The sequence below is a fragment of the Dendropsophus ebraccatus genome, chromosome 2 (assembly GCF_027789765.1).
Source record: "Dendropsophus ebraccatus isolate aDenEbr1 chromosome 2, aDenEbr1.pat, whole genome shotgun sequence".
In the NCBI taxonomy this organism is placed as follows: domain Eukaryota; kingdom Metazoa; phylum Chordata; class Amphibia; order Anura; family Hylidae; genus Dendropsophus; species Dendropsophus ebraccatus.
In genome coordinates, this window is record NC_091455.1 from 94,666,650 (window position 1) to 94,693,829 (window position 27,180).

A 27,180-nucleotide genomic window follows, 5' to 3' on the forward strand; every position below is an offset into this window, starting at 1 on the left:
TTTTTTCTATTATGCCCTCAAGAAAAATATTATCTCCCCCCACCCCCCAAAAAAGGGTTAATAAAAGTTAATCAATAAATTACATGAGTACAAAATAGCACAATTAAAAAAAAATTCCTCATATGTCTACATCGGCCAAAAAAAAAAAGAAAAAAAAAGTATAGCTCTTGGAGACTAACAATGAAAAAAGTAAGAAAATTGCTTGGTCACTATGGCCCAAAATAGGGCCTTCACTTAGGGGTTAAATAACATCTTATTTAACAAAAATGAGAAATTTCACTGTGAGGCATTGTAAGAATAATCTTTGTTCGTTTTCATGTAACAGAATTCAAAAACACAAAGATCTCATTTGTTTTAGAGGCAATTATATAACTTTAATCTCCTCTGATCTAGCGAGAAGCTTTAAAATCCTTAGACCGAAGCAAACTTTCTTGAGTGCTGTTAACCAGCACAGGCAAAAGATTTTATTCCAAAGTCGGCTTAATCAGAACAAAACTCGGAACCCCTCTGCGGTGTCCATGAGACAAGTACAGCAAGAGGGGCTCAAGGGATACTTTCAGAGTAGTCACTAGTTCTCTTTATTAGATAGCTGGATCATGGCCACCGCTGCTCTTCTTCTATACCACTGCTCTATTTTTGTCTGGTACTTTTTCCTTACATATTCTCTTTTAACAGTCAGTTCAACAGAACAACCAGCTGGAGTTTTCTTGTATGGTGGGCAGTGGAAATACTTAACAGTACTTAATGTAGTAAGTATTATGTTTTATTTATATTATTTAATTTCCAATGTGAATGTAACACTTTCTCTTTTCTTTGTGGTTATATATATATATATATATATATATTTAAAAAAAAAAATTGTGTGTGGGGGGGGGGGGGGGGTAGACGTTATTCCAGTTTTTGCTTCAGTTCTTTTGAGTCAAAACAAGAACTGAAACCAGCAGGAAAAGAAAGTTCTTCCTTTTCTTTTCTGCTGGAATCTACTCCTTGCTTTGGTTGAATAAACATCATAAACCACAGAGATTTTTTTCTGAAAAACACTGTGTGTTAAACTCTTAGGCTATGTTCACATAACCTCCTTTTAGGTAAAATAACGGCCTTTATTTGATAACAGCACCATAGATAATGTTCTTGATTATTATTGATGTCAGCATCAAACAATAGTCCTTTTTTATTTAAATACATGGCAGAAAGAAAAAACTTTGTCAGCTCACCCACTCAGCCTTGTTTCACCTTGTAGCTAGATCTCTGTAGTAATAAAGCACGTAGACGCAATATTGCGGGCCGCAACCCGATTCATCCAGCGTAAAAGGAGGTTCTGCATCCACAGCTTCTTAAAAATAGGATTCTTTATTAAATCATCGCAACAAAACAAAAGAAACAAACTCATAAAAAACACACCGACGCGTTGCGAGGTAAGTCCCTCTTAATCATGGCCATGATTAAGAGGGACTTACCTCGCAACGCGTCGGCGTGTTTTTTATGAGTTTGTTTCTTTTGCTTTGTTTTGTTGTGATGATTTAATAAAGAATCCTATTTTTAAGAAGCTGTGGATGCAGAACCTTTTTTATTTAAACAAGATGTTGTGGGGACATAGCCTTAGGCTATGTTCACACTACATAAGTTTTGTAATAATCACGGCTGTTGTAACCTAGTGCTGCCTTCTGAGGAATCCCGGCCGGACTGTATGTACATAGTATACACTCCAGCTGGGATCCCTAGCAGCCCCGCAGGAAACTGACATCTCATTGTGTGCAGCGGGGAATTCAGATGCAAGCGAACATTGATGTGCCCGCATCTGAATGTAGCGGCAGTGAAAATCATCCGGCCAGTACTGGCCGGGATAAAATGTTATCTGAGACCGGCCGTTCGGTGTCTTACTATGTCGGAATATGGCCTTAGGCTACATCTTTAACTTTTTTTTTAAACTTAGTTAAAAAAAAACAAACAACAATGATAGCAGCTAGTCAAAATGCATTAAAATTGTGTGCATCTTGCCTTCTAATGCAATAAAAGAATCACTGTGCTACAAATAAACCATTCATTTTAATTCCAGGATAATCACCTTTAATACTTGTAATAATTGAAGTTTTATTTTTTATTAAAAATTTCACTGGTGATCTGACAAATGCTCTTGCACAACTATTAGAGGCTTTTGTAGTTCTAATAATAATTTAAATATATTTAAGGGTACTTAAAGGGTTACTGTCATTTAACTTAACATATGTCACACAGACATGGGTGGATCATTAGATATAGCTCAATGAATCATGCAGCCACTCGATCCAACTGAGGTATGCATTATAACATTATAAGTCTATGGGCCTGAATACTGCAACCAGCTGGACCGAACAGCAAGCCTAGGAGTGATGTGCGCTACTAATGCTGCGTTTACACAAAGCGATAATTAGCACAATCGACCGTTTAATGATTTTAAAGCAACAATATGGTTTTTATAAAGATCAGCGTTTAGACGAATAAATCGTTAGAAATTTCTTACGTAAAATCGTTATTGTAATCGTTTTTAAAATGGCTTAAGCCCATCGTTCATATAGGGTGAATCTTTGAAAGACTGTTTACACGTTTATCTGCTAATTTTTAGCCAACAACGAACGATGATTTGAGAACATGTTGAAAGATCAAAATGAATGATTTCTCGCTCGTCGCTTGATCATTTGCTGTGTTTACACAGAACGATTATCGCTCAAATGTGATCGTTATTGTGAAAATTCGAACGTTAATTGTTCCATCTAAACGCAGCATAAGCGTTTTACATGGCTATATCTGATGATTAGAGGTGATTTCAGTACTAATACCCCAACCAATCTAAACTTTTGACGTGTTTGCGCAACATGTTTAAACACTTTAAACATTGATGGCCTATTAAGATTGGTTGGTGTCCAACCTCTGGGACTTCTGCCAAACAGCAAAATGTTAACATAAGCACAGAGGCTTATCTGTATGATTCGGCAGAGAACAGGTAACTATCTAATGATCAGTCTACATTAATGAATGTAAATGTCATTAAAATATCCTTTATTAAGTACTCATCTAGTACATATGTTTGTAAAATATTCCTTTTCTCATAGGTTTTGCAGACCTTATTCTATGCTGTCACTTTTCTGACAGATCTGCTCCTTCCAATAAGAGGGATTAAGTTAGTGAAGTGTATTATCTATTGCAGAGACCTTCTCTTCTCAGTTCTGGCTTTCCCAGCAGCAAGTGTAAGTTTCAATCATAAAATGTGAAGTGAACCCCTCTTGGGATTAACAACAGTGTCAATCATAATGTAGCTACCAGTGCTTATATATTGATAACTTGATTTGTGAATGAGAACCTCTTGTTTAAGGCCTTATACTTGCAGTATGGCTTACTGCTTAGGTTTCAGGAGAAATGACTAAAGAGGGGAATACAAATGCAAGCATGCGTGCACCAGGCTTCTGCAATATTACATAACCAGCAGATGTAATATTTGATATTGTTCCAGAAAATGTTACTATTATTTTATTTTTATCTTAAAGAGAGTAAATTAGTTAGTTTAAAGATGATATTTAGGCCATGTTCATGCTACGTATGAGACCGGCCGTTCCGTGACCCGGCTGGTTCACAGAAGGGCTGGTCTCTGAAAAGATTATCCTGGACGGTACAGCAGTACTGGCCTGGATGATCTTTAGGGCCCAGAGTCCTGATGCGGGTGTATCCATGTCAGTTTTCTACGGCGCCGCAAGAGATCGTGGCCGGAGCGTATGCTATGTGTATACGCTCCACCTGGGATATCATAGAAGGCAAGGCAATGTATAAAGTACAGCCGTTGTTGCCAATTGCAACAACAGCCATACCTTTACGAAAATGTACGTTTTGTGAACATGGCCTTAATGTGCAACATGGTAACCCAGGGCCCAACTCACTTTTGTACAGAGATAATATTTGCAGCAAAGAGAGTTAGCATGGCACCACTCTTTTAGACCCTAACATGGGGTCACTTCTGGGTTTTATTTTAAAAAAAATATATAAGCTGAAACTACATATAATTGGAAAAAAATAGAATTTCTTGTTTATCTGTGGGTGGTCAAATGTTCACTTTCTATTTGAGGGATGTACTCTCCAAAATAGGGTCATTTCAGAGGTGTTCCTTATGTTTTGACACTAAACCTGGTGCATAGAAAATGGGGTTTAGGGGAATACTCTTAGGTAGTGAAATCCAATCTGAGGGTCTTCAGCTTTTGCACAACTACAACTCTTACCATCCGCTTTTAGCCTATTATTGCTCATTCCTTTGGTTTTGCACTGGTAGGAGACAATAATTCTATGGTACCTATGTCAATCCAGTTGTAAACCTATTCAATATTTCTCTTATCTTACAGTTTGTGTTTCTGTCCTTCTGGGCGCTGTACTCCTATGACAGACAATTGGTTTATCCTGAGGGTCTGGATAAAGTAATTCCACAATGGCTTAATCATGCCGTGGTAAGAGGAATTCAACATAATTTAAAATTATCCACAAAGTAAAATTCAAATTACAGTTCATGATGGAGACTAGCATGAGCTGGATGTATAATGTCGGGTCCTAGAAGTACACAATATTGGTATTCAAGCCATCAAACTAGTACATATGAAATGTGCATAGAATCTGTGCCTACTTCTTAGTAGCCTGTAAATCTCAACACATGGTATTATCAAGGATTAGAAAAAGAAGTACCCAACAAAAATGCCAGTTCTTTTTTTTAATCCTAGGAAAGAGATTTAGGCTAGGTTCACATGTTGTAAAAACATCGTCCGTGCAGTACCGTACCGGCCGGATGAACATCACTTTAATTGAATTGGAATACCGGCACATTCGGGTGTGCCTGTGTTCCAATTAACCATAGTACACAATGTAAAGTATGGCTAGAGCCATTTTTTTCGGCCACTATTCTGGAGTTTTCTGCTGGCGTTTTCTGTGCGGCCGTTGTTACATAGAAAAGGATGTTATTTCACATTTCAATAGCAGCCAGTGTTGCAATCTTGCAGCAACAGCCTTTATTAATTTAAAGTATACAGTGTGTGAACATGGCCTTAGGCTATGTTCCAACACAGTATTTTGGCTTACACACTGAAATTGAGTGGATGGCCGCCATTTAATGGCAAATTACATCCATTATTTCGAAACAACGGCCATTGTTTTAAAATAACGGCAATTATTTGCCATTGAATGGAGGCCATCCACTAATTTTTAGTGTGTGAATAGGTTGAAAAATACTGACCAAAATACTGAGCAAAAATACTGTGTGTGAATATAGCCTAAATATAATTTCCGATGGTTTTATAATATATATAATAAAAATTTCCATAGCTAAGAAAAAATATGATTGGTATAGTAACCTTCAACATTGAAGGTAATTGTGATGAGGGCTTGACTTAATAAATGTATGACACTTGGATAGATCTTGACTAAGACTGGGTTCACACAATGGGGAGATTTATCAAACATGGTGTAAAGTGAAACTGGCTCAGCTGCCCCTAGCAACCAATTAGATTCCACTTTTCATTCCTCACAGACTCTTTTGAAAATGAAAGGTGGAATCTGATTGGTTGCTAGGGGCAACTGAGCCAGTTTTACTTTACACCAAGTTTGATAAATCTCCCCCTGTTTTTTTCATCTGTTTTGGCAAAAAACAGATGGGCTATGTTCACACAACGTTTTTTCAGATCCGTTTAAAATGCCGTTATTTTGAGTCTAAAATAAAGGACGTTATTTAGCTGTCTGACCTTCCCTTAGTGCTATGACTGGTGTTTGCACATTATTTTAGTTTGGGATTACTAATTGGCCTTTGGGGGTGGCTTAATTGAAAAGTCCATTGAATTTAATAGTTAAAACGGAGAAAGAACGGTGACAAAAGAAAAACTGTGTGTGAACAACTAATTATAAACGTCTGCTGTTAGCAAAAGACGTCCGAAAATAATGATCATGTGCTCTGTGAAAAGGTCATTATACAGAGAGCTGCTATTGTCTTCTTTATCTTCTGGTGTCACATGTTTCTGCAATGCTGTACAGATCCCTTTACAGCAGCCTCCTCTTATCACTACAGAGACAACAGGAACTTTCAGCTTAGTTTAAGGGTAAATTCACACGGGCGGATCCGCAGCGTATTTAACGCTGCAAATTCGCAACTAAATCGGCAGCGAATCGATCCCCTGTCAATTCCAATGCAATTACATACTCGCAGCGGTATTGTCATCCCGCTGCCAGTATGTAAGTGCCAGCTGCATTAACCCCCGCCACCCGGGATGATACATTACCGGCACCACGATCCGGCGGCATCTGAGGCTCGAGGCTCCCGGCTCCTGGAGGTGCCACACAACTAATCAGTGCATGGCTCCGCCACAGTCACTGATTGGCTGCGCGGGACCTCCGGGAGCCTCAAACGCGGCTGGATCGTGGTGCTGCTAATGTATCATCCCGGGCCGCGGGGGGTTAATGCGGCCGGCACTTACATACTGGCAGCAGGATGACAATCCCCCTACGAGTATGTAATTGCATTGTAATTCACAGGGTATCGATCCACTGCCGATTTAGCTGCAAATTCGCAGCGTTAAATCCGCAGCGGATCCGCCCGTGTGAATTTACCCTTAGCCCCAGTGGTGAGAACAAAAACTGCAAGACTTTAGGATTATTTTATTATATATATATATATATATATATATATATATATATATATATATATATATATATAAATGGAAAATTAGAAAAACCTCACTAAAAATTCTTTAAAACATGTAAACAGGTATAGATATTGCCAGCTGCTCTGTTAAAGGTCTACGTTACCTAACAGGGAAATAAAAAAATTGTGACCTAAAACTAGAGGTAACATCTTACGGCATGTGTAGTTTTAAAGGGGTTATCCGGCGCTACAAAAACATGGCCACTTTTCCCCCTACTGTTGTCTCCAGTTCAATGGAACTGAGTTTCAAAACCCCACCCAAACTAGAGACAACAGTAGGGGGAAAAGTGGCCATGTTTTTGTAACGCTGGATAAACCCTTTAACTTTCATCTCTTTAGTTCCCCCACACAATATAAACACTGCCACAAATTCAGGACAGGATTTTCAGTGTTAATAGAGAGTGTTCACATCTATCTATTAAATTAAAAAAATTAAAAATAAATTATATAATATAAGATTTGTGTGCGAGGGTATTGTAGGGGCCAGGTAGCAGCCCTTATCTAATCAGTAATAGTACCCTGCCTGGATGTAGGCTGAATATAGGGTACTTGAAGAACTTCTCGTACTCATGTTTAGATATCTGTTGCATCTGACCACCTTCTGCCTGCACTAGTTTGGAGACCGCCAAGTGAGGTAGTACAAGTCCTAGGCCTTTGTCTCTAGGTTGAGCTCCCACTAAAGTTATCCCCAAGTGGACAAGCATGTGTCAGGAAGGTACCTTGGCTCTTAGCATCTTTGCCTTATTGGGGATCAGTCCCTCTGCCTTTTCCTTAGGGGGTGACTGTCCAGACTGTAGAATTCACTGCGTAGACTAGGATTGTTCCTAGTGTCTGGTTATCCCATCTCTAGGGTTCAGCACTGCATACTGGCTGTCTTTCTCAGCATACAGAAGAAAAATGTAGTCCCTGTCAAGGGCTCTGGCCTAAGCCAGGCCTGCTTAGTTACTGCAGCAGGAACTGTGGTATGGAGCCTTTCATACACACTATCTAGGAGAACCCAACTAGAACAAGAACCCCCTACCCTATATCGGGTAGTGTGACAGCAAATAAGAGTCAGAGATAAAGGTGTACGGAGTGTAATTATCTGTGGTCGGACAACACATAAACATAGCTTAACCATGTAGCTGCAGCTATGCAATGGGCAGAAGTGAGACAACAGCACTTGGTGTGACACCTGAGAGTTTCATTCTGACAGGCGGTAAAAACGTAGTGACCCCTGTACTGGGACACTACTCAAATGGTAGATAAAGTACAGTTTTCTAATGCTGTAAATTGTGTAACAGCAAAAACTGGAAAATTGTATTTAAAGGGGTTGTCCGAGTTCTGAGACTTTTGACATTTCTGTGTGTATAAATAAAAAGTGAATTGGATAAAGATAAGATAAGCAAACTACCAGTAAGTTTGGCCGAACCAGAACTTGATTGTTCCCACTGCCTGGAAAAGATGAATGCATCTCTAGGGCTCTCTGTAAAAACATGGATACAGACATAGGTCTCCTACAGCTGTATCCATGTTTTTCAGGGGGCACAATGTTACATCCATCTTTTTCAGGCAACAGAATTCAATGACCAAGCGATCAGGTTCAGGTTCGGCTGAACTTACTGTAAGTTTGCTCATCTCTAGACATTACACATACATGTATCTAATGAAATAGAAAACATCAAGTATCATCTGATGCAACATCAATGTGAGGTTGTTTGTTTTTTAGCACACAGCTGTGTTTCCTATTGCAATCTTAGAAATTGTAACGTCTCCACATCGCTATCCTCCAAAGAGAAAGGGACTGATCCTCTTGGGAATTTGCTCAATATCATACATAAGCTGGTAAGTAAACAGGAATGGCTTTTAAGAATAACAAAATATGATATTGTGTATGTGCTTTTCTTCTTTCTTTTTTTTGTCTAATTCTGCGTGTGCAGTGAGATATAGTATAGAGACAAACATGCTGCACAGAGTTGCTAGGTTTTCTATATCATGCACCTGTTGTAGTAGAATCAAACCACACATTTGCACCACATGCTTTCATAATTCATGGTGTAAATTTAGCTTTGTATATTATAACTGACAAGACTGAGCTTATTGGCAGCTATGTGACCTATACAGATGATAATCCTTAACAACTGCTAAAGGGCAACATGTAAAGTTGCACCCTAAAGAATATCATACAGATAGATGTATTCAGTCCCCCTGACATATTGATGAGATATGGCGCTTTCCGGAGTTCTGTGCACTGTTCACTTTACGAGCAGACTATGTACCTGCTGGAGTTTTGAAAGAGTATCTTGTCGTGAGAGCAGAATGATAGGTACCATCTAAAAAAATTCAATTCGATGGAATAAAATCAATATCAATTCAACATCAATTCTTCTAAAATGAGTTGCATTCAGTTTTTGAAGAAATTCAGCAGATGGATTATTCCTAACATTTTGGAGAAGTAACCACAGATCTTCTGTGAATGTAGTCTTACTCATATCCTTCTGTCTCTTCAAGTAATTCCAGACAGATGTAGATGGTGTTGAAATGAGGGCTCTGTGGGGGTCATATCATCAGGATACCTTGGAGGACATTTTGCATAGCAACGGACGCTGTTAAACAGCCTGCCGCTGAGCTGCACTGAGCCCGTTCCTGCAGTCGATGCCTCCATATCGGCTGCAGGAACGTTCTTTTTTCACAAATGATTTGTGGGCACCGGCGGCTGTGCCCGCAAATCAATTAGCCATTCACTTTAATGCAATGTGCGGCTGCGATGCACATTGCGTTGTGTGAACAGCTGATGTTTCCTGTCAAATAATTGACAGGCACATTATTCCAACGCCCGTTCTAAAGATCGGGGTTAGAATAAGGATGTGAGAACAAAGCGGACGGCATTGCATTGATTTCAATGCAATGCCGCCCCTGCAGTAAAGAACGGACGTTGAGGCAATTGCAATCAGTGTCTGTTCTTTACTTAAAAAGAACGTTGTGTGAACATAGCCTAAGTCAGGTGTGGTGTGCTTTCTTTGCAGCGGTGTGCAACGAAAGCAAAGATACATATGTAACGTGGGTGCCAGATGTAATATGTTGCTATGCTTATGTGGCTTTTTCAACCTGGCAGGTTTTCTTCAAAGTCGGATGTGTAGCCACAATACTGGGTAGCGGTTAAAGTTAGATGCACTGATACCTTTATTGGTCTAAAGTTTAGCCTGTGATCAGCGAAATTCCACAGTTTCTTTCCAGTGCAGGGCCGTTTTAATACTCTGGTGGGCCCAGTGCAAAGACCTCAAGAGTGGGCTCCTTCCCCCATGAAGTTTATATGATGCAATAGCCCCTCTGCTATATACATAATATACACCCCTTATACATACACACACACACCCCTATACATCATATACACCCCATATATACATACACACCCCTCTATACACTGCACATACATCATGTACACAGACACCCCTATATACACTGCACATACATCATATACACCCCATAAACATACACACACCCCTATACACACTGCACATACATCATATACACCCCATATACATACACACACCCTTATACACACTGCACATACATCATATACACCCCATTGACATACACACACCTCTATACACACTGCACATACATCATATACACCCCATATATACACACACATACCCCTATACACACTGCACAGACACCCCTATGCACACTGCACATACATCATATACACCCCATATATACACACACACCCCTATACACACTGCACATACATCACGTACACAAACACCCCTATACACACTGCACATACATCATATACACCCCATATACACACACCCCTATACACACTGTACATACATCATGTACACAGACACCCCTATGCACACTGCACATACATCATATACACCCCATATATACACACACTTCTATACACACTGCACATACATCACGTACACAGACACCCCTATACACACTGCACATACATCATATACACCCCATATGCATACACACCCTTATACACACTGCACATACATCATATACACCCCATATAAATACACACACCCCTATACACGCTGCATATACATCATGTACACCCCATATGCATACACACCCTTATACACACTGCACATACATCATATACACCCTATATACATACACACACCCCTATACACATGGCACATACATTATATACACACCCCCCTATACAGGGCCGGCCTTAGGGTAAGTGGCGCCCTGTGCGAAACCTTTTTTTTACCCCCCCCCCCACCTTAAAGTGGTTATCCAGCGCTACACAAAAATTCCCACTTTCTTCCAGAAACAGCCGCTCTCTCCAACTAATGTATCTATAGCTGTAGCAATACTACAACTTCAGTCATGCCTTCACTTTCAGAGCATGGTGGTAGTTGTAGTCTTGCTGCAGATACCTGACTTCATTACACATATATCCTTGTATCTATCTACTAGTACAACCATAAAGTCATCTGTAACTGTAGTAAGACTACCACTCCCATCATGCTTTCACTTCCAGAACATGATGGGAGTGGTAGTCTTGCTACAGCTGCAGATACCTGACCCAGTTACATATATATCCCTGTAGTGTTTATTTGCAGCTGTGATCATTGAGTTCCCAGGTCATCCAGCTCACAGTCTGATCTCCAGACCAGCATTCATGCCACTGCAGAGGAAAGAGATAGGACTAGCAGGGAGATCACACTGTGAATGTTACATGCCAACAGCCTGGCCCAGCAAGCAAGGAGTTAATTGACCCCTTCTACATCTAAGCTCCAAATCTTATCTCCCTGATAGTGCTATCTCCTTCCTCTGCAGTGGGATGTGACCTCCTGAGTCCAGGGGCTGGGGAGATCAGAATGGGCTTAGATGCAGACAGGGGTCAATTAACTCCCGACTTGCTGGGACAGGCTGCCTGCATGATGTTAAGCTCACACTGTGATCTCCTAGGCCGCATATGTGTTGTTGTTGTTGCTGCTGAGAGAAAAGCCGTCTTCACTGAGGCAGAGTAAGTAAACACAGCTTTACTAAAAAGACAGTTAACTTGCCTGGCCAGGATCAGTCTGTGGATTACTGGGGTCCTGGTGGCAGTCTGTGTATCACTGGGGTATTGGTGGCAGTCTGTGTATCACTGGGGTCCTGGTGGCAGTCTGTGTATCACTGGGGTCCTGGTGGCAGTCTGTGTATTACTGGGGTCCTGGTGGCAGTTTGTGTATCACTGGGGTCCTGGTGGCAGTCTGTGGATTACTGGGGTCCTGGTGGCAGTTTGTGTATCACTGGGGTCCTGGTGGCAGTCTGTGTATCACTGGGGTCCTGGTGGCAGTCTGTGGATTACTGGGGTCTTGGTGGCAGTCTGTGTATTACTGGGGTCCTGGTGGCAGTCTGTGTATTACTGGGGTCCTGGTGGCAGTCTGTGTATTACTGGGGTCCTGCTGGCAGTCTGTGTATTACTGGGGTCTTGGTGGCAGTCTGTGTATCACTGGGGTCCTGGTGGCAGTCTGTGTATCACTGGGGTCCTGGTGGCAGTCTGTGTATCACTGGGGTCCTGGTGGCAGTCTGTGTATTACTGGGGTCCTGGTGGCAGTCTGTGTATTACTGGGGTCCTGGTGGCAGTCTGTGTACTTTAGGTCCAGTAGAGAGGCCTGTGGACAGTGCTTGACTGATGGAGCAGCTATTTCTTCCGACATGCTGACGATCACATGACCGGCCTGCAATCGATTGGTGGAGGCCCGGTCATGTGATTTTTCAGGCCCCTGGTTGGCATCCTAATCCCATAGTATTTTAACTGTACTGCTGCTAGCGCTGCTGATCCCGGGCCCGGCGCTGACAACAGCAGAGCAGGTATTATAATGGGGGCAATCTCCCTGGGCACCCCTGGAGCTCTGGGCAGATTGCCCTCATTATAATCCGCCTATGGATGCCAGCCACAGTATCCACCACCCGGCCAGGCAGGAAGGGCGCTCTGGCAGACAGCTGCACTGCACACCTAACTTAGTAACAGCAGTTAAATGTGCTGTTTGCAGGAGCGCCCTGAACGAACCACCAGGGGAGGGAGGGGGGCAGGCGGCCAGCTAGGGGGCGCTCCTGCATACACAGCACATCTAACTTCTATATTTAAGTTAGGTGTGCAGTGCAGCTCTCTGCCAGAGCGCCCCCTAGCTGGCCGGGAGTGAGGCGCCCTGTGCAAACGCACAGGTCGCACACCCCAAAGGCCGGCCCTGCCCCTATACATGCTGCATATACATCATATATACCCCATATACATACACACACCCCTATACACACTGCACATACATCATATACACCCCATATACACACATAGAGATGAACGAACCCGCCGGATTTCTGGTTCGTATAAACCAGAACTCTCGGCGTCTGATTCCCGCTGTCTGCAGGCTCCGTGCAGCGGGTGGATACAGCCTAAGGACCGCTTGGAAAACTGGGATACAGCCTATCACATAGGCTGTATCCCAATTTTCCAGGCGGTCCTCCGGCTGTATCCCAATTTTCCCAGCTATCCACCCGCTGCACGGAGCCTGCAGACAGCAGGAATCAGATGCCGAGAGTTTTGGTTCATACGAACCAGAAATCCGATGGGACCGGAATGGGTATATAGATATATCTGACAGAGGAGTGGTAGCGAAGTGTCCTCACCAGAAATCCGGTGGGACCGGAATAGGTATATAGATATATCTGACAGAGGAGTAGTAGCGAAGTGTCCGCACCAGAAATCCGGATTATGGAATCTTCCTAGCTGGAAAATACAACAACAGCACACAAAATATTATGAGGATGCAACACTATCTTCCTGAGGTTACTTGTAAACTTACTCCTTACTCAGAAGAGGGAATTATATGAAAATAAACTCTTTGCTTTAGTGCAATAATCAACCATATAAACAATACACATCTTTGGAAAGTGCTTTTAAGAAGAACTTTTTCTTTTTAGTACTGGAACTGGATAAGTGTCTCTGTGATAGTAGAGTCTCTTTCGGCAATTATGGCCCTAGTCCTTAAAAGGCTCTAGGAGCAGGCACTGAAGAAATAGAACAACAACAAATAAATGGCCTCTCAGTCTATAGGCTGGGGAATAAAACATAAAGGTGCATGGTCGGGAGGACCAGGTTCTGAGGCTTAAACGTTGCAAAACTCTAACATCAACAAAAGAATACACACAATCACAAAAACAAACAATGGTGAGGGCAGTCAGGATGGCCATCTCGGCCTAGTTTCCCAGATAATTTTTTAACAGAAGTGCCCAGGAGGAGCCCAGGTTGCTCCTCTCTTCTTATTCCAGGGGTAGTACTGGGAGGAGGCTGGAGCAGGAGCGTCGTTCGTCGCTGTGGTGACCACGATGCTAGGGGTCACGGTGGTTATGGGTGAGATGACAGGGGCCACATGATGGGTGACAGTAGTAGTAACGTTGGCGGCTTTAGCCACCGCTGTGGAAGAGGCAGTGTTAGCTACTGTAGTAGATGGACCAGAGGTTGTGAGAATGGCAACAAGTGATCCTAGAGGCTTGAAGTCAAGCCAGTCCTCATCCCACTGCTCAGAGGGTGAAGGCACTGAATTCTTGGGCTTGGTGACAGCTGCCACCCAGGGGCCTTTCTGAGATCCTATCAAGGTGTATTCCACCACCTCCCCTGGTGTCAGATTGTGTAGGTACACTGGGTGAGTCCATGACCAGGCCATATCCTTGCTGCTTATCAAACTTGGTGACAGTCACCCGTCTCCACTCTAGAGGGACCTCACCTGGTTTAGGCCTCTTCAGCTTCCGTATAAACAGCCATTCCGAAGCGCCTTTAGACTCCACAAATGGGGTATATGGGTGACCCACAGAGAAACGTAGGTAGGATAGGGCACCTGTGGGTGGTGTGCCTCCGATAGGCCAGTCTTTTTAGGGGGAGAGCTACTGATAGTGGTAGTTGCTGTAGACTGCCCCGCTGTAGTAAGAGCTGCAGAAGCAGCGGTGGACATAGTATTTGCAGCTTTAGCGGCAGGTGGCAGGGCAGCGAGGGCTTGCTGAATTTTCTCTATCAACTTCAGGATCTTTGGCTCACGCTCGAACCCCCATTGAGGTAGGGGTGGTGAATCGCACCCTGGAGGCCTCCACTGACCTGGGGATATACAGGCCTTAGCAGAATTCTCCACATTAGGGCCAGGGATTGAGTGCAGAGATGTTGGTCCACTTACGGCTGGATCACTCTCCATTGATGTGAATCCTCCGGGGGAGAAGGCGAGCTCAGAGGCGCTGGATCGATCAGACCCCGGTGAGACGCTGGCATGGGAGGCAGGCCCTTCGTCTGGATCAGCAGGGGCCGGTGTGGAGGCCCGGCTAAGGCTTTCGTCGTTCGACGGGGTAGAGCCCCAACTAGTGTCGCTGTCGGAGGGTAGCAGTACTAGCAGACAGGCGGGATCAAGTTGAGGCAAGCTCTCGGGCAGTTCAGGCATCACAGGTGCGGCAGCTGCAGACAGGTGCTCCTCGCGGGCCGCCATCTTGTTGCGCACTGGCGGGCTTTTCAGGAGGAGGAAGGAGGAGCGAGGGGACTGGAGGACTGGTTCTCCAATCTGCCCAGCAAGCGTGACGTCAGCAAGCTCGGGTGGCCAAGCAGCGGCAGCAAAGTCTATGGGGCCTGTTGTTTCCCACTCTCTGGCAGCGCTGCAGTTAACACCTTCCTCTCTGAGGCATGACGCAGCAAACAATTCCAAGACAGCAGGCCCCAATAATGAGCAGTAGGCATTTTCCGCACTGGTGAGGGCCAGAAAGAGACCACTAGGCACATTCACAACTCCCATGGCAATACAGCGAACCGTCCCACTTTAGCAACACCACCTCAGACAAAGTCTTTCTGGGGTTGTAGTGCACCTCTGGGGATACTTGGAACTGGCACAATGTATTCTGTATCCTGTTCGTGACGCCACGAAAGGCTATGCGGTAACCAGGCCCCGGGTTGCCACTTGCAAGGTGGTATGGTCACGGTTATGGCACGAGGGTAGGGGGCTAGTCCACGGGAGCCTGATCACGCAGCCCAATTCTTCACTGTCCCTAGTCAAGGCACCACTGATGAGACCAGTGCCAGGGTTCGGAAACAACGGTAGTTGTATGTTTATTTGAACGGCAACTCTGGTAGCAACAGTCTCTGGATGCAACCAGGAATAATCAACTTGGCAGTAGACAGAATTAGTTGTAACTGAAGAGATATGTGATGTTGCCATAGGCTGTGATCTGTTAGTGTCTCTTTTGTTAGGAAGAATATGGGTATATAGATATATCTGATAGAGGAGTGGTAGCGAAGCGTCCGCACCACGAGGCTGGCGGTATGGGACCTTCTCTTCACAGGACAGCAAGGAAGCGACCTTCTCTCTTCAAGACTAGAGAGGAACTGAACTGAACCCCAAGCCAAAAAGCTCGATGGCTATTGGAGTTGCTATGGCAGCAGGGGATCACATGACACTAGGCCTCTTGCATCACCACACCACATGACTAACAAATAAGTAAATCAATATACATGAGCAGTAAGATACAATACCATACTTAACCACCAGGGGGCAACATGAGACAGGCTTATGCAGTGTCCATAACTCTTTCCAGCACTTAAACTAACAGAATACTCTTATAAAGAAAAGAACCTATGTGCTGGGACACTGCACACATACATCATGTACACCCCATATATAGTACATACACACACACACACACACACACACACACACACACCTATAAACACTGCACATACATGATACACACACAACCTTTACACACTGCACATACATCATATACACCCAATATACATACACACACACACACCTCTATGTACACTGCATATACATCATATACACCCCTTGTACGGAAGAAAATAATGCACTCACCAATAATTCTCTTCATGTATAGGATCAGTGCTGCACACCTCTGCCTTAAATTGTAGAGTCGGTGCTCAGTGGTAACTGGGTTCTTCAACCATTAGTCTTGTACAGTAGAAAACCACGGCACTCGTTTTTTCATGCAAGAATAAGTGAGGGTTTTATTTAACAATGTGATACAAGGTATTTACTCCGACCATAGACAGAAAGTACATGAGATGAGACCAACAATGTATTGTGCAACGTTCCGGTCCGACCAGGACCTTCCTCAGGCCATAGGGTCTCTCGTGTGCTGTATGCAAAAAGAAGAGGGGTCGACCCCTCTTCTTCTTCTTCTTGCATACAGCACACGAGAGAAGGTGTCATACAAACTTAAATGCAGTGGCTGCTATTTAGTGTTTACTTGACTGATAATACAAAGTCAGTATTTTACGATCACTTTTCTATGTGTCAGATCAATTTCCTAGTACATATGATAGCAGTAATCTTGTGTGCTGAAGAGACCGAACTTTTCTATTTTGGTCAGTCAAAACTGTGTGTAATTACCAATAAAATGTATACTGTAAATGTATTTGTCACATCTGAACAACACAATATATAGAGGTTTCTTCTAAAACATTTTGCAGTAACCAATAAAGTGTAATTTTTACTTACTGTAAATTCTGTTTGCTGTTGTCTGAAGTAGCAGCACCAATGGGAAAGATTCTGTTTTCCTGCAATGATAGGACAGATGGTCTTAAAAGGGAAGCCCCATGAAAATAAAAAAGCGAGGCAAGCAGGGGGTCCGGGAACTTAAAGGGGTTGTCCGGCGATAAAAAAATTATTCACAGAATTAACACACATTACAAAGTTATACAACTTTGTAATGTATGTAATGTCTGTGAATGGCCCCCTTCCCCGTGTCCCACCACCCCCACCCGTGTACCCGGAAGTGTGGTGCGCTATACATTACCTGTCACGTGCCGACCACGGTCTCCGATCCTCAGCAGTGACGTCTTCTTCGGGAGGCCAGCGGATCTTCCCGAGTGCCGGCCGCCCTCTGCAGCGTCATCCGAAGCTCAGCCGCGATTGGCTGAGCATAACTGTGCTCAGCCAATCGCGGCTGAGCAGCTGATGACGTGGCCGCGTCATCAGCCGCTCAGCCGCGATTGGCTGAGCACAGTTATGCTCAGCCAATCGCGGCTGAGCTTCGGATGACGCTGCAGAGGGTTACCGGCACTCGGGAAGATCCGCCGGCCTCCCGAAGAAGACGTCACTGCTGACGATCGGAGACCGTGGACGACACGATATGCGGTGAGTATAATGCACCACACTTCCGGGTCTAGCGTGGGTGGGGGGAAACACGGGGAAGGGGGCCATTCACAGACATAACACACATTACAAAGTTGTATAACTTTGTAATGTGTGTTATTCTGTGAATAATTTTTTATCGCCGGACAACCCCTTTAATAAACAATGTATACTTACCACTCCTCATGCACCATTTCTGGGTCCTGTTGACAGCTGCTGGTTGTCATTTTCAGCTCTTCCAGTTGCAACATCATGGCCCGGCTGGCAGCTGTCAGTTAGACCTGGCAGCGAGGATAGATAAGTATAATTTGTTTATAATGTTTCCTCACCCCCTCCCTTTGTGCTTTTTAAAATTTTTATTGGACTTTGATTGCACCATCAATAAGAACCTGGTCTAATCTAGGCTCCTTGTGTAATTCTAAAAACAATACATAATAATGGCAGCGAGAAAAATACAAAATACTTAATACTCCAAATTTTATTGGGAGGGTAGTCCATGCTACTACTTGGGATTACAGGAAAGAGAATTTACGGTAATAAAAAATAAGACTTTCCCTTAGATCCCAAGGAACAGCAGCAATTGGGATGAAGCAAGACACATTACTTATTTACTAAAAGCACTGCCATACCAAAGGTTGGTTAGTCAGATGATCTAATGTCCAGTCTATGACATTTGGCAAATGTATCATATGATCACCAAGATACAGTGATGCAGATATTGCCAGTGCTACAGAATTCTTCTCTATCTATCTATCTATCTATCTATCTATCTATCTATCTATCTATCTATCTATCTATCCATGTTGTGTACATTGAATAGCTGTGCCCTCTTTCTGCAGTATTATAAGCTAAAGTCAACTACATTTTTGAATATAGAAGACATCCTGCAAAAACATACATCATTTCTTCAACATGGAAGACTGTGTGACATATGCAAATGTATGGAATAAAGTTACATACACCTGGGGCCTATGTTTGGCACATACATCTAGTAAACTTAAATCTAAAATGGTATTTGAAGAAAGGCTTAAAAGGAGTTATCCTGGATTAGAATAAACTCAGCTACTTTACTTGAAGTGTTTTCAAGTCTTGTGATTTCCAAAAAGGCATTAAAATTACTGTCACTGATTTATATCTTAATTTCTTTTTTCTTCTACCTGTTGACATTTACGGTATATTTACCAAGAGGAGATGGCTTGGAATAAATGCACTATGTGGGAACTATCTGCAGGTTTCCATAAATAATGGATGACTAAGAGAAGTCAATAAGCCAGTACAATGAAAATATCAGTGTATCTACTTATATTCTCTATAATTCTGAAGATGTAAATTAAGTGTTAATGAAAATAGAAAGCAAACAGGGATTTGGTTAAAATCTGTCATAATATCTAGATATTATTATGTGTAAAATTATAAAGTAATGATTCATTTCTTGGTTACCTAGGAAAAGTAAAATGTTACAGAATGTTACAGAATGTATCTAATAGTAAATATATCAAATATTCCAGTTTATTGTGAATATTTAATTGTGACCATTAAGAGTGGCATAAAAACAGTTGTGGCAGCCATAGTGGTTGGGGTTCCATGGCATGTACAGTTGAGCCAAGCCATTGACTGAACAGGCTGGATGAGGCCTACAGAATAATCCTCTCTAAAGGGCTAGGGAAGATGTGTATGGGTCTCCATCCAAATTTGTATGGACCCATTGATTGAAATGAGTGTCCCTTTGATAGATCCATAGCAACTATGGATTTATAAAAAGGTTTATTCAAATCAATAGATATTATACTTTCCAGTATAATACTATTGTGAAAGAAGCTTAAAGGGGCATCAGAAAATAACAATTAAAAAAAAAGAACATTCTGGGTTTAACATTGTTTCCTCCTGTCATTCTGCTTCCCCTTTTACCATGGGGCTTTTTCCCCAATAGAACACTGGCTCTGGTTTATGCTGCACTCCAAAGTGACTAGCTGAATCACTCAGTGCTTGGGTGTTTGAACCAAATAAAAGTGCTATGTTCTCTCCATTTCTATTATTGATTAAAGGGAAACTATCAGCAGGTATCTAACCTGCTGATATTTCCCTATAGCACGTGAGGTGCTGAGAATGAAAAAGGTTTCTTACCTTCATCCTTGGTGCCATTTCTGTGATATTAGGAGTTTAATACGTATACTAATAAGCCATTTTGGTGCACTGGGTGAAGGACTATCAGTGCACTTTTCGCCAGGGTGCTGGGGATAGGGAGGATGGAAGAAATAACGTACTAACCTTCCCAGCTTCAATGCTGGTGCGCTTCCTGGTTAGAGAGAGGATCAGCGATGTGACTGTAGCGGTGGTATATGGGCACTAGTGCTGGAGATGGGGAGGTAAGTACCTTTATTTCTTCCATTCCCCCCTCTCCCTGGCACTTTGGCGAAAAAAAAAAACCTGCCCCGACTTCTCCTTTTAATTCCTAATATCAAGGAAATGGCGCCAAGGATGAAGGTAAGAAACTTATTGGGAGATATTAGCAGGTTAGATACTTTCCCTTTAAAAGCAAATTTATACAGACAAATTTGACACAGATCCAAACCATTTCTCCTATATAATTTTATGGGCACATACTGTAACTGTGTGTGTCTCATTTCTATCAAAGCATAGTTTTTTTCTACGTAGTTTTTAAGAAAAAGACAAATTGTGTTAGGCTCCAAACATGTTGATCTATGAAGGTATTTTCTAGAAAATAGGGTCTCTCAAAGTATGTGAACATAAGTGAACCAATAGGGGAGTTCATGCACTGCTGTATGGCCCAGTGCACATGGAAAAGCCATACATACGCTCAATGGGGGAAATTTATCAAAGGGTGTAAAATATAGACCGGTGCAAACTGCCCACAGCAACCAATCACAGCTCAGCTCTCAACTCTGGTAAGATGAAAGCTGAGCTGTGATTGGTTGCTGTAGGCAGTTTTCAATGGGTGCCCCAGACAATCTAAGGATTGTCCGGGCTGCCCAATCCACTCGCTGTCTGTAATGGCACAGACAGTGAGTGTGAAAACAAGGAGTAAGTGAGCACTAATCTGACAGATTGACGCTTACTTCCCCTGATTTTGTGCCATGTAACATGGCCTTAAGAATTGGCTGTCCAGACATAATGGGAATTGTAGTTTCTGAAGGGTGGAAGGTTTCCTGCCTTAGATGATAGTTTCTTCTAGACATTTATTACTATAGAAGAGAATATGTACATATTCATGTGTCACATTTGAGCAGGTTTTTAAGCTGACTTTGATAATAACAGTAACATATGTTTATTTCTCAGGGTAATATGGATTTACTTTGCTGATGGAAACTGGGTTTATCCTTTTCTTGGATTACTTAGCCCTTTTGGATTTCTGATATTTTTACTGAGCAGTAACATATTGGCAGCTTCTGTCTATTTTGTTGGAGAAATGCTTAATTACTTAGTCTGGGGTAAGTTTTTTCTTTTACAAGATGACATACTGTTCCATATACTGTCCTTATTTTAAGGAATGAGCTGATCAAGCATGTTATATTGTTCAGCACTGCTTTATAGCAAACAGTAAACTAGCATTGAAAAGCAGCAACAACTATGCTTTTGATTTTTGATCATAACAACCAAAGTAGATATTTTTATTAGGATTGTGCATGCTTGACCTCTAAGAAAAACGGTTCACTAACTATTGATTAACACTCCTGATCTTTTTTTTTGTACTATAGACACTTGTGGTCTGAGTTAAATTGTACCAGTTACGATTCTACCTACAGATGTGTCCACACCTACCTCATGTCTACTTTGGTTAAGGATACCACCCTACAGACCTCAAAGCAACTAACTTTCTTCTACACTCTGCTCACAACCCTCTCCTATGTTGATATCACACAGAGACCCTTTTTGAGTCAGTTGTAGCATCCCTTGTGTATGTGTTTAACTGATCTTCCGCTTTCCAAAATGGCAACAAATGTCTAGGTCAGTTTACCATTTGCTCGTTGATACTATATAGGCTTTGCCAGGGCTGACTTAAAGGGGTACTCCAGCGTGGGGGCACTTTTGTGCTGGGACCGGGTACGAGGTGGCCGTGGGAAAAGACGTCCACTCACCTCCCCGGTTCCAGCGGTGGGTCCTGCATCGCGGCGCTCCGGTGCCCAGTTCCCAGCCGCTTCCGGGTGTCTAACGCGGGCCTGAGACGTGATGTCTCAGGTCCGCTCAGCCAGTCAGTGAAGGAGGCGGGGGCCCGCGTCAGACAGCCAGAAGCGGACGGGCATCGGAGCGCCGCAATGCGGGACCCGCCGCTGGAACCGGGGAGGTGAGTGGACGTCTTTTCCCTCGGCCACCTCGTCCCCGATCCCAGCACAAAAGTGCCCCCACGCTGGAGTACCCCTTTAAGGTTTTAGTGGGACCTTGAGTGACAGAGCCTCAACGGGCCCCTCATCTAGCTATCCACTATGCACCCATCATCCACACATCTGCAACAGGCAAACCAGTTACATTTTTTTCATGATTATTATTATTGTTTGAACAACTTTATTTAACTAGTGTAGTACAGATTTATCAAATCCGCAAAAAAAAAAGGTTTGCAGATACACTACAGATGCACAATCTGTATTTTTTTGGTGGATTGTGAACATTGATAGTGGAAAAAATATATACAGGCCAAAAAAAAAAAAACACTGAACATGTGCATAAGGCCTATGTGAGGATCACAGATAACAATGTAATAAATTGCAATGTAATAAATTAATGTAACAGTCTTCTAGGGGGACTTAAAAAGTGTAAAATAAAAATTGAAAAAAGTTTTTTTTTTAAATTACATAGAGGGTGTTAAGACCCCAAATATATATATACATACCGTGTATGTGTGTGTGTGTATATATATATATATATATATATATATATATATATATATATATATATATATATATATGCTACAAATTGCAAATTGATCAACATAAAAGAGCGTAAATGGCATCAATGAAAAAAGCAGATAAGCGCCAGAATCGCTGATTTTTGTTACATTATATATCAGGAAAAAATATTAAAGAGCAATCAAAACATCCTGTCTACACGAATATGGTACCAATAAAAACTAGAGTGTGACGCAAAAATTAAGACCCGAAACAGCCTGTCACGGCTCCGGGCCGCCGCCGCAACCTCCCTCTGTCCCATGCAGCCGCCGGGGTCCATGTGCAGGGACCCGTCACTGCTACTAGTTCGGCCCCACGGGCGCCTTACCTTGCCCCGCTCCTGTCTCCGTCTGTCCCGGCCGGCACGCGCCGGCTGTCTCAGATTTAACAGGCCAGTCCGCCCCTAATTGGAGGTTGTGCTAATCACTCCCTATAAATCCCAGCATGCCCTGTCCCTCGTGTTGGAGTCTCTACATGCTTCCCATAGCGTTTGGCCCAGCTCCCTGTTCCTGACCTCAGTCCTTGTTCCTAGTTCCTGTCCGCTGTTCCTGTCCTTAGTCCCCGTCCGCTGCCTAGTCCATTGTTCCTGTGCTCTGCCTGTCATCCGCTGTGACGCCTATCTACAACTGCCAGCACTATCACCTGCCTACTACTTCTGCCACACTTCGCCCGCCGTCACTGGCAACCAAGCCAGGGGTAGTGACCTGGGGGTCGCCTGCCGCAGCAAATCCATCCCGCCTTGCGGCGGGCTCTGGTGTAAACCAGCGGCCCCTTAGACTCCGCTCGCTGGTGAGGTTTGTGCCATCGCTAGTGACGGTACAGAGGGTCCACTACACCAGGAGTTACACAGCCCCATAGGTTGAAAAATAAAAGCGCTGTGGCTTTTGAGAAGGCAAAAAGAAAAGTGCAAAAATGAAAATTGGCGTGGTCCTTAAGGGGTTAAACAGCCAAAAAGTGGTAGAATTTGTTTTCCATTTGACCTTAATAAGGTGTATAATTAAAAACATCTTGTTTCACAAAAAAAAGCGCTTATATGGCTATGTAGACAGAAAAATAAAACGAAAGGATGACAAAAACGCAGTCACTAAAGCAGGCAGGAGTAAAAAAAAAACTGAGCTATTTATGTCCGGTTAATGCACACTGACAACAGAAAGTCATGGGATAACAAATAGCCAAGACTCTTGTAATGTTTACAAGTGTGGCCAGCAATTTTTCTGCAGTATTATTATGTCAATATATTCTTAAATTCATTTGTCATCTGTGCCACAGAGAATTTGTAAATATTTAAATTCTACATTCTATGCAAACATTTTTTTAAATAAACTAAATTAATCTTACTCTCTAGTTGCATAATGCTTTCTCATAGATTAAGATTGATGTAAAAATCCTACTAACTATAATACAATGGAACATTTTTTTGGTTCAACTGCAACTAACTATGTCATGTGAAGTTATGGGCAGCTGACATTCTTAGGCTATGTTCACTATGTTATGGTTAACAAAATGGGAAACATATACATTAGGGAGGGTTATCCAGTTTTTAACAATTTTAAAGGACCCTAAAACAGTTAATACTAACCTGTGCAACCCTACAGTGATCTCCTGTACATATGACTTCTGCAGCCACAGCATAATGGCTCCCATTACTTAAAGATGATGTCAGGATTATGGCATATGACTGTTAAGGCTACTTGTAAAGAAAGACTGGGGCACCAACATTTAAAACTTGAATAGCTCTTTACTTTTAAATCCGTAATCTAAATTTGGATCAGTATTTCCAGTTCTTTTAAAAATGCAGTTTTACATCCAAAAATAGACAGAACCTGGGTCAATTTTTCTATTGTAGTCAATGGGAAATTGGATTGCAGTGCACAGTTTATACATTAATCTGTTCACATATTGTTTTATTTTCAGTCAAAATTGCTGTCATATGTATCTTTTATTTTACTGTGTATAAACATAGCCTGAAGATATGTAAAACAAACCTAAATTGAGTTATCATGGCTTTAGGCTAAGTTTTCATATGGTGGAGTGTGCACTGAATCTGTTTGCTTTAATATCCATGTAATTTTTTCACTACATGTTAGAAAGTATTTAAAGCATTACGGTTATTTAAATAAATGTTGACACATCAAACATTTAGTTTGGTCAGTGTCTCTGTGCTGGGACCCCCTCTGGTCACGAGATATAGACAGAAGAAGTGCACAATAGCACATTCACTCCCTGGCTCTGCACTTGATCTGACAGATTCAGGGGGTGCAGTGCCCTGCCATGGGGTCATAGCAGTGAGACCCATTTAAATCACAGTTATGGTTTAAGAAACCACTGTGGGGCTATGTTCACACTACGTATATTTCAGGCAGTATTTGGTCCTCAAGTCAGGTCCTCATAGCAACCAAAACCAGGAGTGGATTGAAAACACAGAAAGGCTCTGTTCACACAATGTTGAAATTGAGTGGATGGCCACCATATAACGGTAAATAACTGCCATTATTTCAATATAACAGCCGTTGTTTAAAAAATAACAGCAAATATTTGCCATTAAATGACGGCCATCCACTCAATTTCAACATTGTGTGAACAGATTCTTTCTGTGTTTTCAATCCACTCCTGGTTTTGGTTGCTATACAGCCTCAAATATACAGCCTCAAATATACGTAGTGTGAACCCAGCCATATATAACTGCATTATTATTATTATTTTTTTGCCAAAACATATGGAGAAAATATTTTGCACAGAATTTGTTCCTTGTATAATTTAAAAAATAACCAAAATGATTTCATATTGTATAGGTTAGGGCAGGTTAGCAAATGAAAGCAATCCAAGCAAGGGTATTTAGTTGAGTTGAGTTAAGATGAGACATATCATCTGATTTGACTATTTTAAATTGTGGTGTTATGTTTTATGCTGGACAAAATTCCTTGAAGGCTTTTAAAATCCATATATTTCACACTATGGGGCTCAATATTTCTGTCATGCATCAACAATAATACATCAGTGGTTCATTTCTTATAAATAATAGCAGCAATGGGTTATACAGTTCACTGCTTACCTTGACACTTCATCCTTTCAGTAGAGTAGTGAGAGGGTTGTTGAAATAATATTACAGTTAAATATTAATATTATGTTTTTTCTTTACTTATCTAAGCAGGTGATATGCAAAAGAAGAAAATGAAAATGTAACCCTCCCTCTCAAGTCAAACCCTTCACAGAGAGAAGACATTGGATGTCTTAACATGTCCCTTTTCTGCAATTTATAGTTTAGCAGCAATTGGTCATAACTGACGGCATATGAAATTGGTCTATTAAAGAACAAAGAAACAGTCAAACCAAACCAACTATGGAAATCTGCTATATTTTGTGGTTTGTGAACTCATTATTCTCATTTATAGATGTAGTTAACTATTTCGTTTTAAATGTATAGTACTTTACCGTAGTGATTAAATTGTAAATTTTCAATAAAACATACATGTAAAGTAGTTAGTTAGTGGGAGATGCTGAAACCAATTATCCAAATACAAAGAAACAGCAGCACAGAATACTACAACAATGTTCAGAGCCAGTCCCATGTACAATCAGCCCATAAACCAGACAACACTTCATACCTATAGGTGACGTTTATTTACACCAATTGTGACATTTTGAGCCTTCCTCAAGCATTCAAAATACTCTATGTGCCACAGCAAAGTTTAACTACAAGTGAGCAGTGCAATAAAGAAAGTGATTATCACGCACAGGTGTCCACGTTATTTGTACAATTATCAATATCCTAATAAAACTGCCAAAAAAGTATGAATAATATTATTCAACATAGAATTGCAATACATAAGAGTACTATATAAAAATCATTTGGTGTCTATTATAGTGCTCATTAATACAGTGTATCATAATAATTGCAAAATTGTAAGATGATGATAATAAAACACCCCAAAGATACCTAATTATAAATCATAATGATTTTATTCAAGCTACAGCTCCTCTATTTTATTCAAGCTCCATGATTGCAGCCTCTAGGAAATTACAAATGAGTCCTGGATCCACTGTGCATGCATTCAATGTCATCACCAATGTATCAGTGATGTACATGGTGATACATGCACAGGTGGTACATGCACAGTCAGTACCTCAGTCTTACACAAAAAGCCCAAATTACTATCAACTAGGAAAATACTATAAAAATGTTTATGCATGGGGACCCTTTTGCAGAGACCATATGCTGAAAAACACATTACAAGGCCAATGATAGAGTTAAAGCTTGCTGGTGGGAATCATGCAGATGCGTAAAATCATCTGGAAAAAAAAAAGGAAAAAAAGGCATATTAGAACATTGGTACTATACACGCCAAACTCAAAGTTAGTATTCTGGCTATATAAGTCCCTAGTGTGCATATATTTATAGAAGGAGCAGTGCCGAGGGTCAAGGTAAGAGACATACCTTTCTGCTCTGCTTCCCCTGTACAAT

At 41.9% G+C, this 27,180-nt stretch overlaps 1 protein-coding gene across 1 annotated transcript; it reads left to right on the plus strand.

Moving 5' to 3' along the window:
* Positions 1–596: 596 nt before the first annotated feature.
* Positions 597–25,999, plus strand: ADTRP (androgen dependent TFPI regulating protein). The gene is made up of 6 exons (XM_069960174.1): positions 597–749; positions 3,090–3,224; positions 4,365–4,466; positions 8,409–8,524; positions 21,115–21,266; positions 25,870–25,999. Exons 1-6 carry the CDS (start codon positions 597–599, stop codon positions 25,899–25,901), a joined length of 690 nt encoding a protein of 229 aa, XP_069816275.1. The 3' UTR covers positions 25,902–25,999.
* Positions 26,000–27,180: the final 1,181 nt, after the last annotated feature.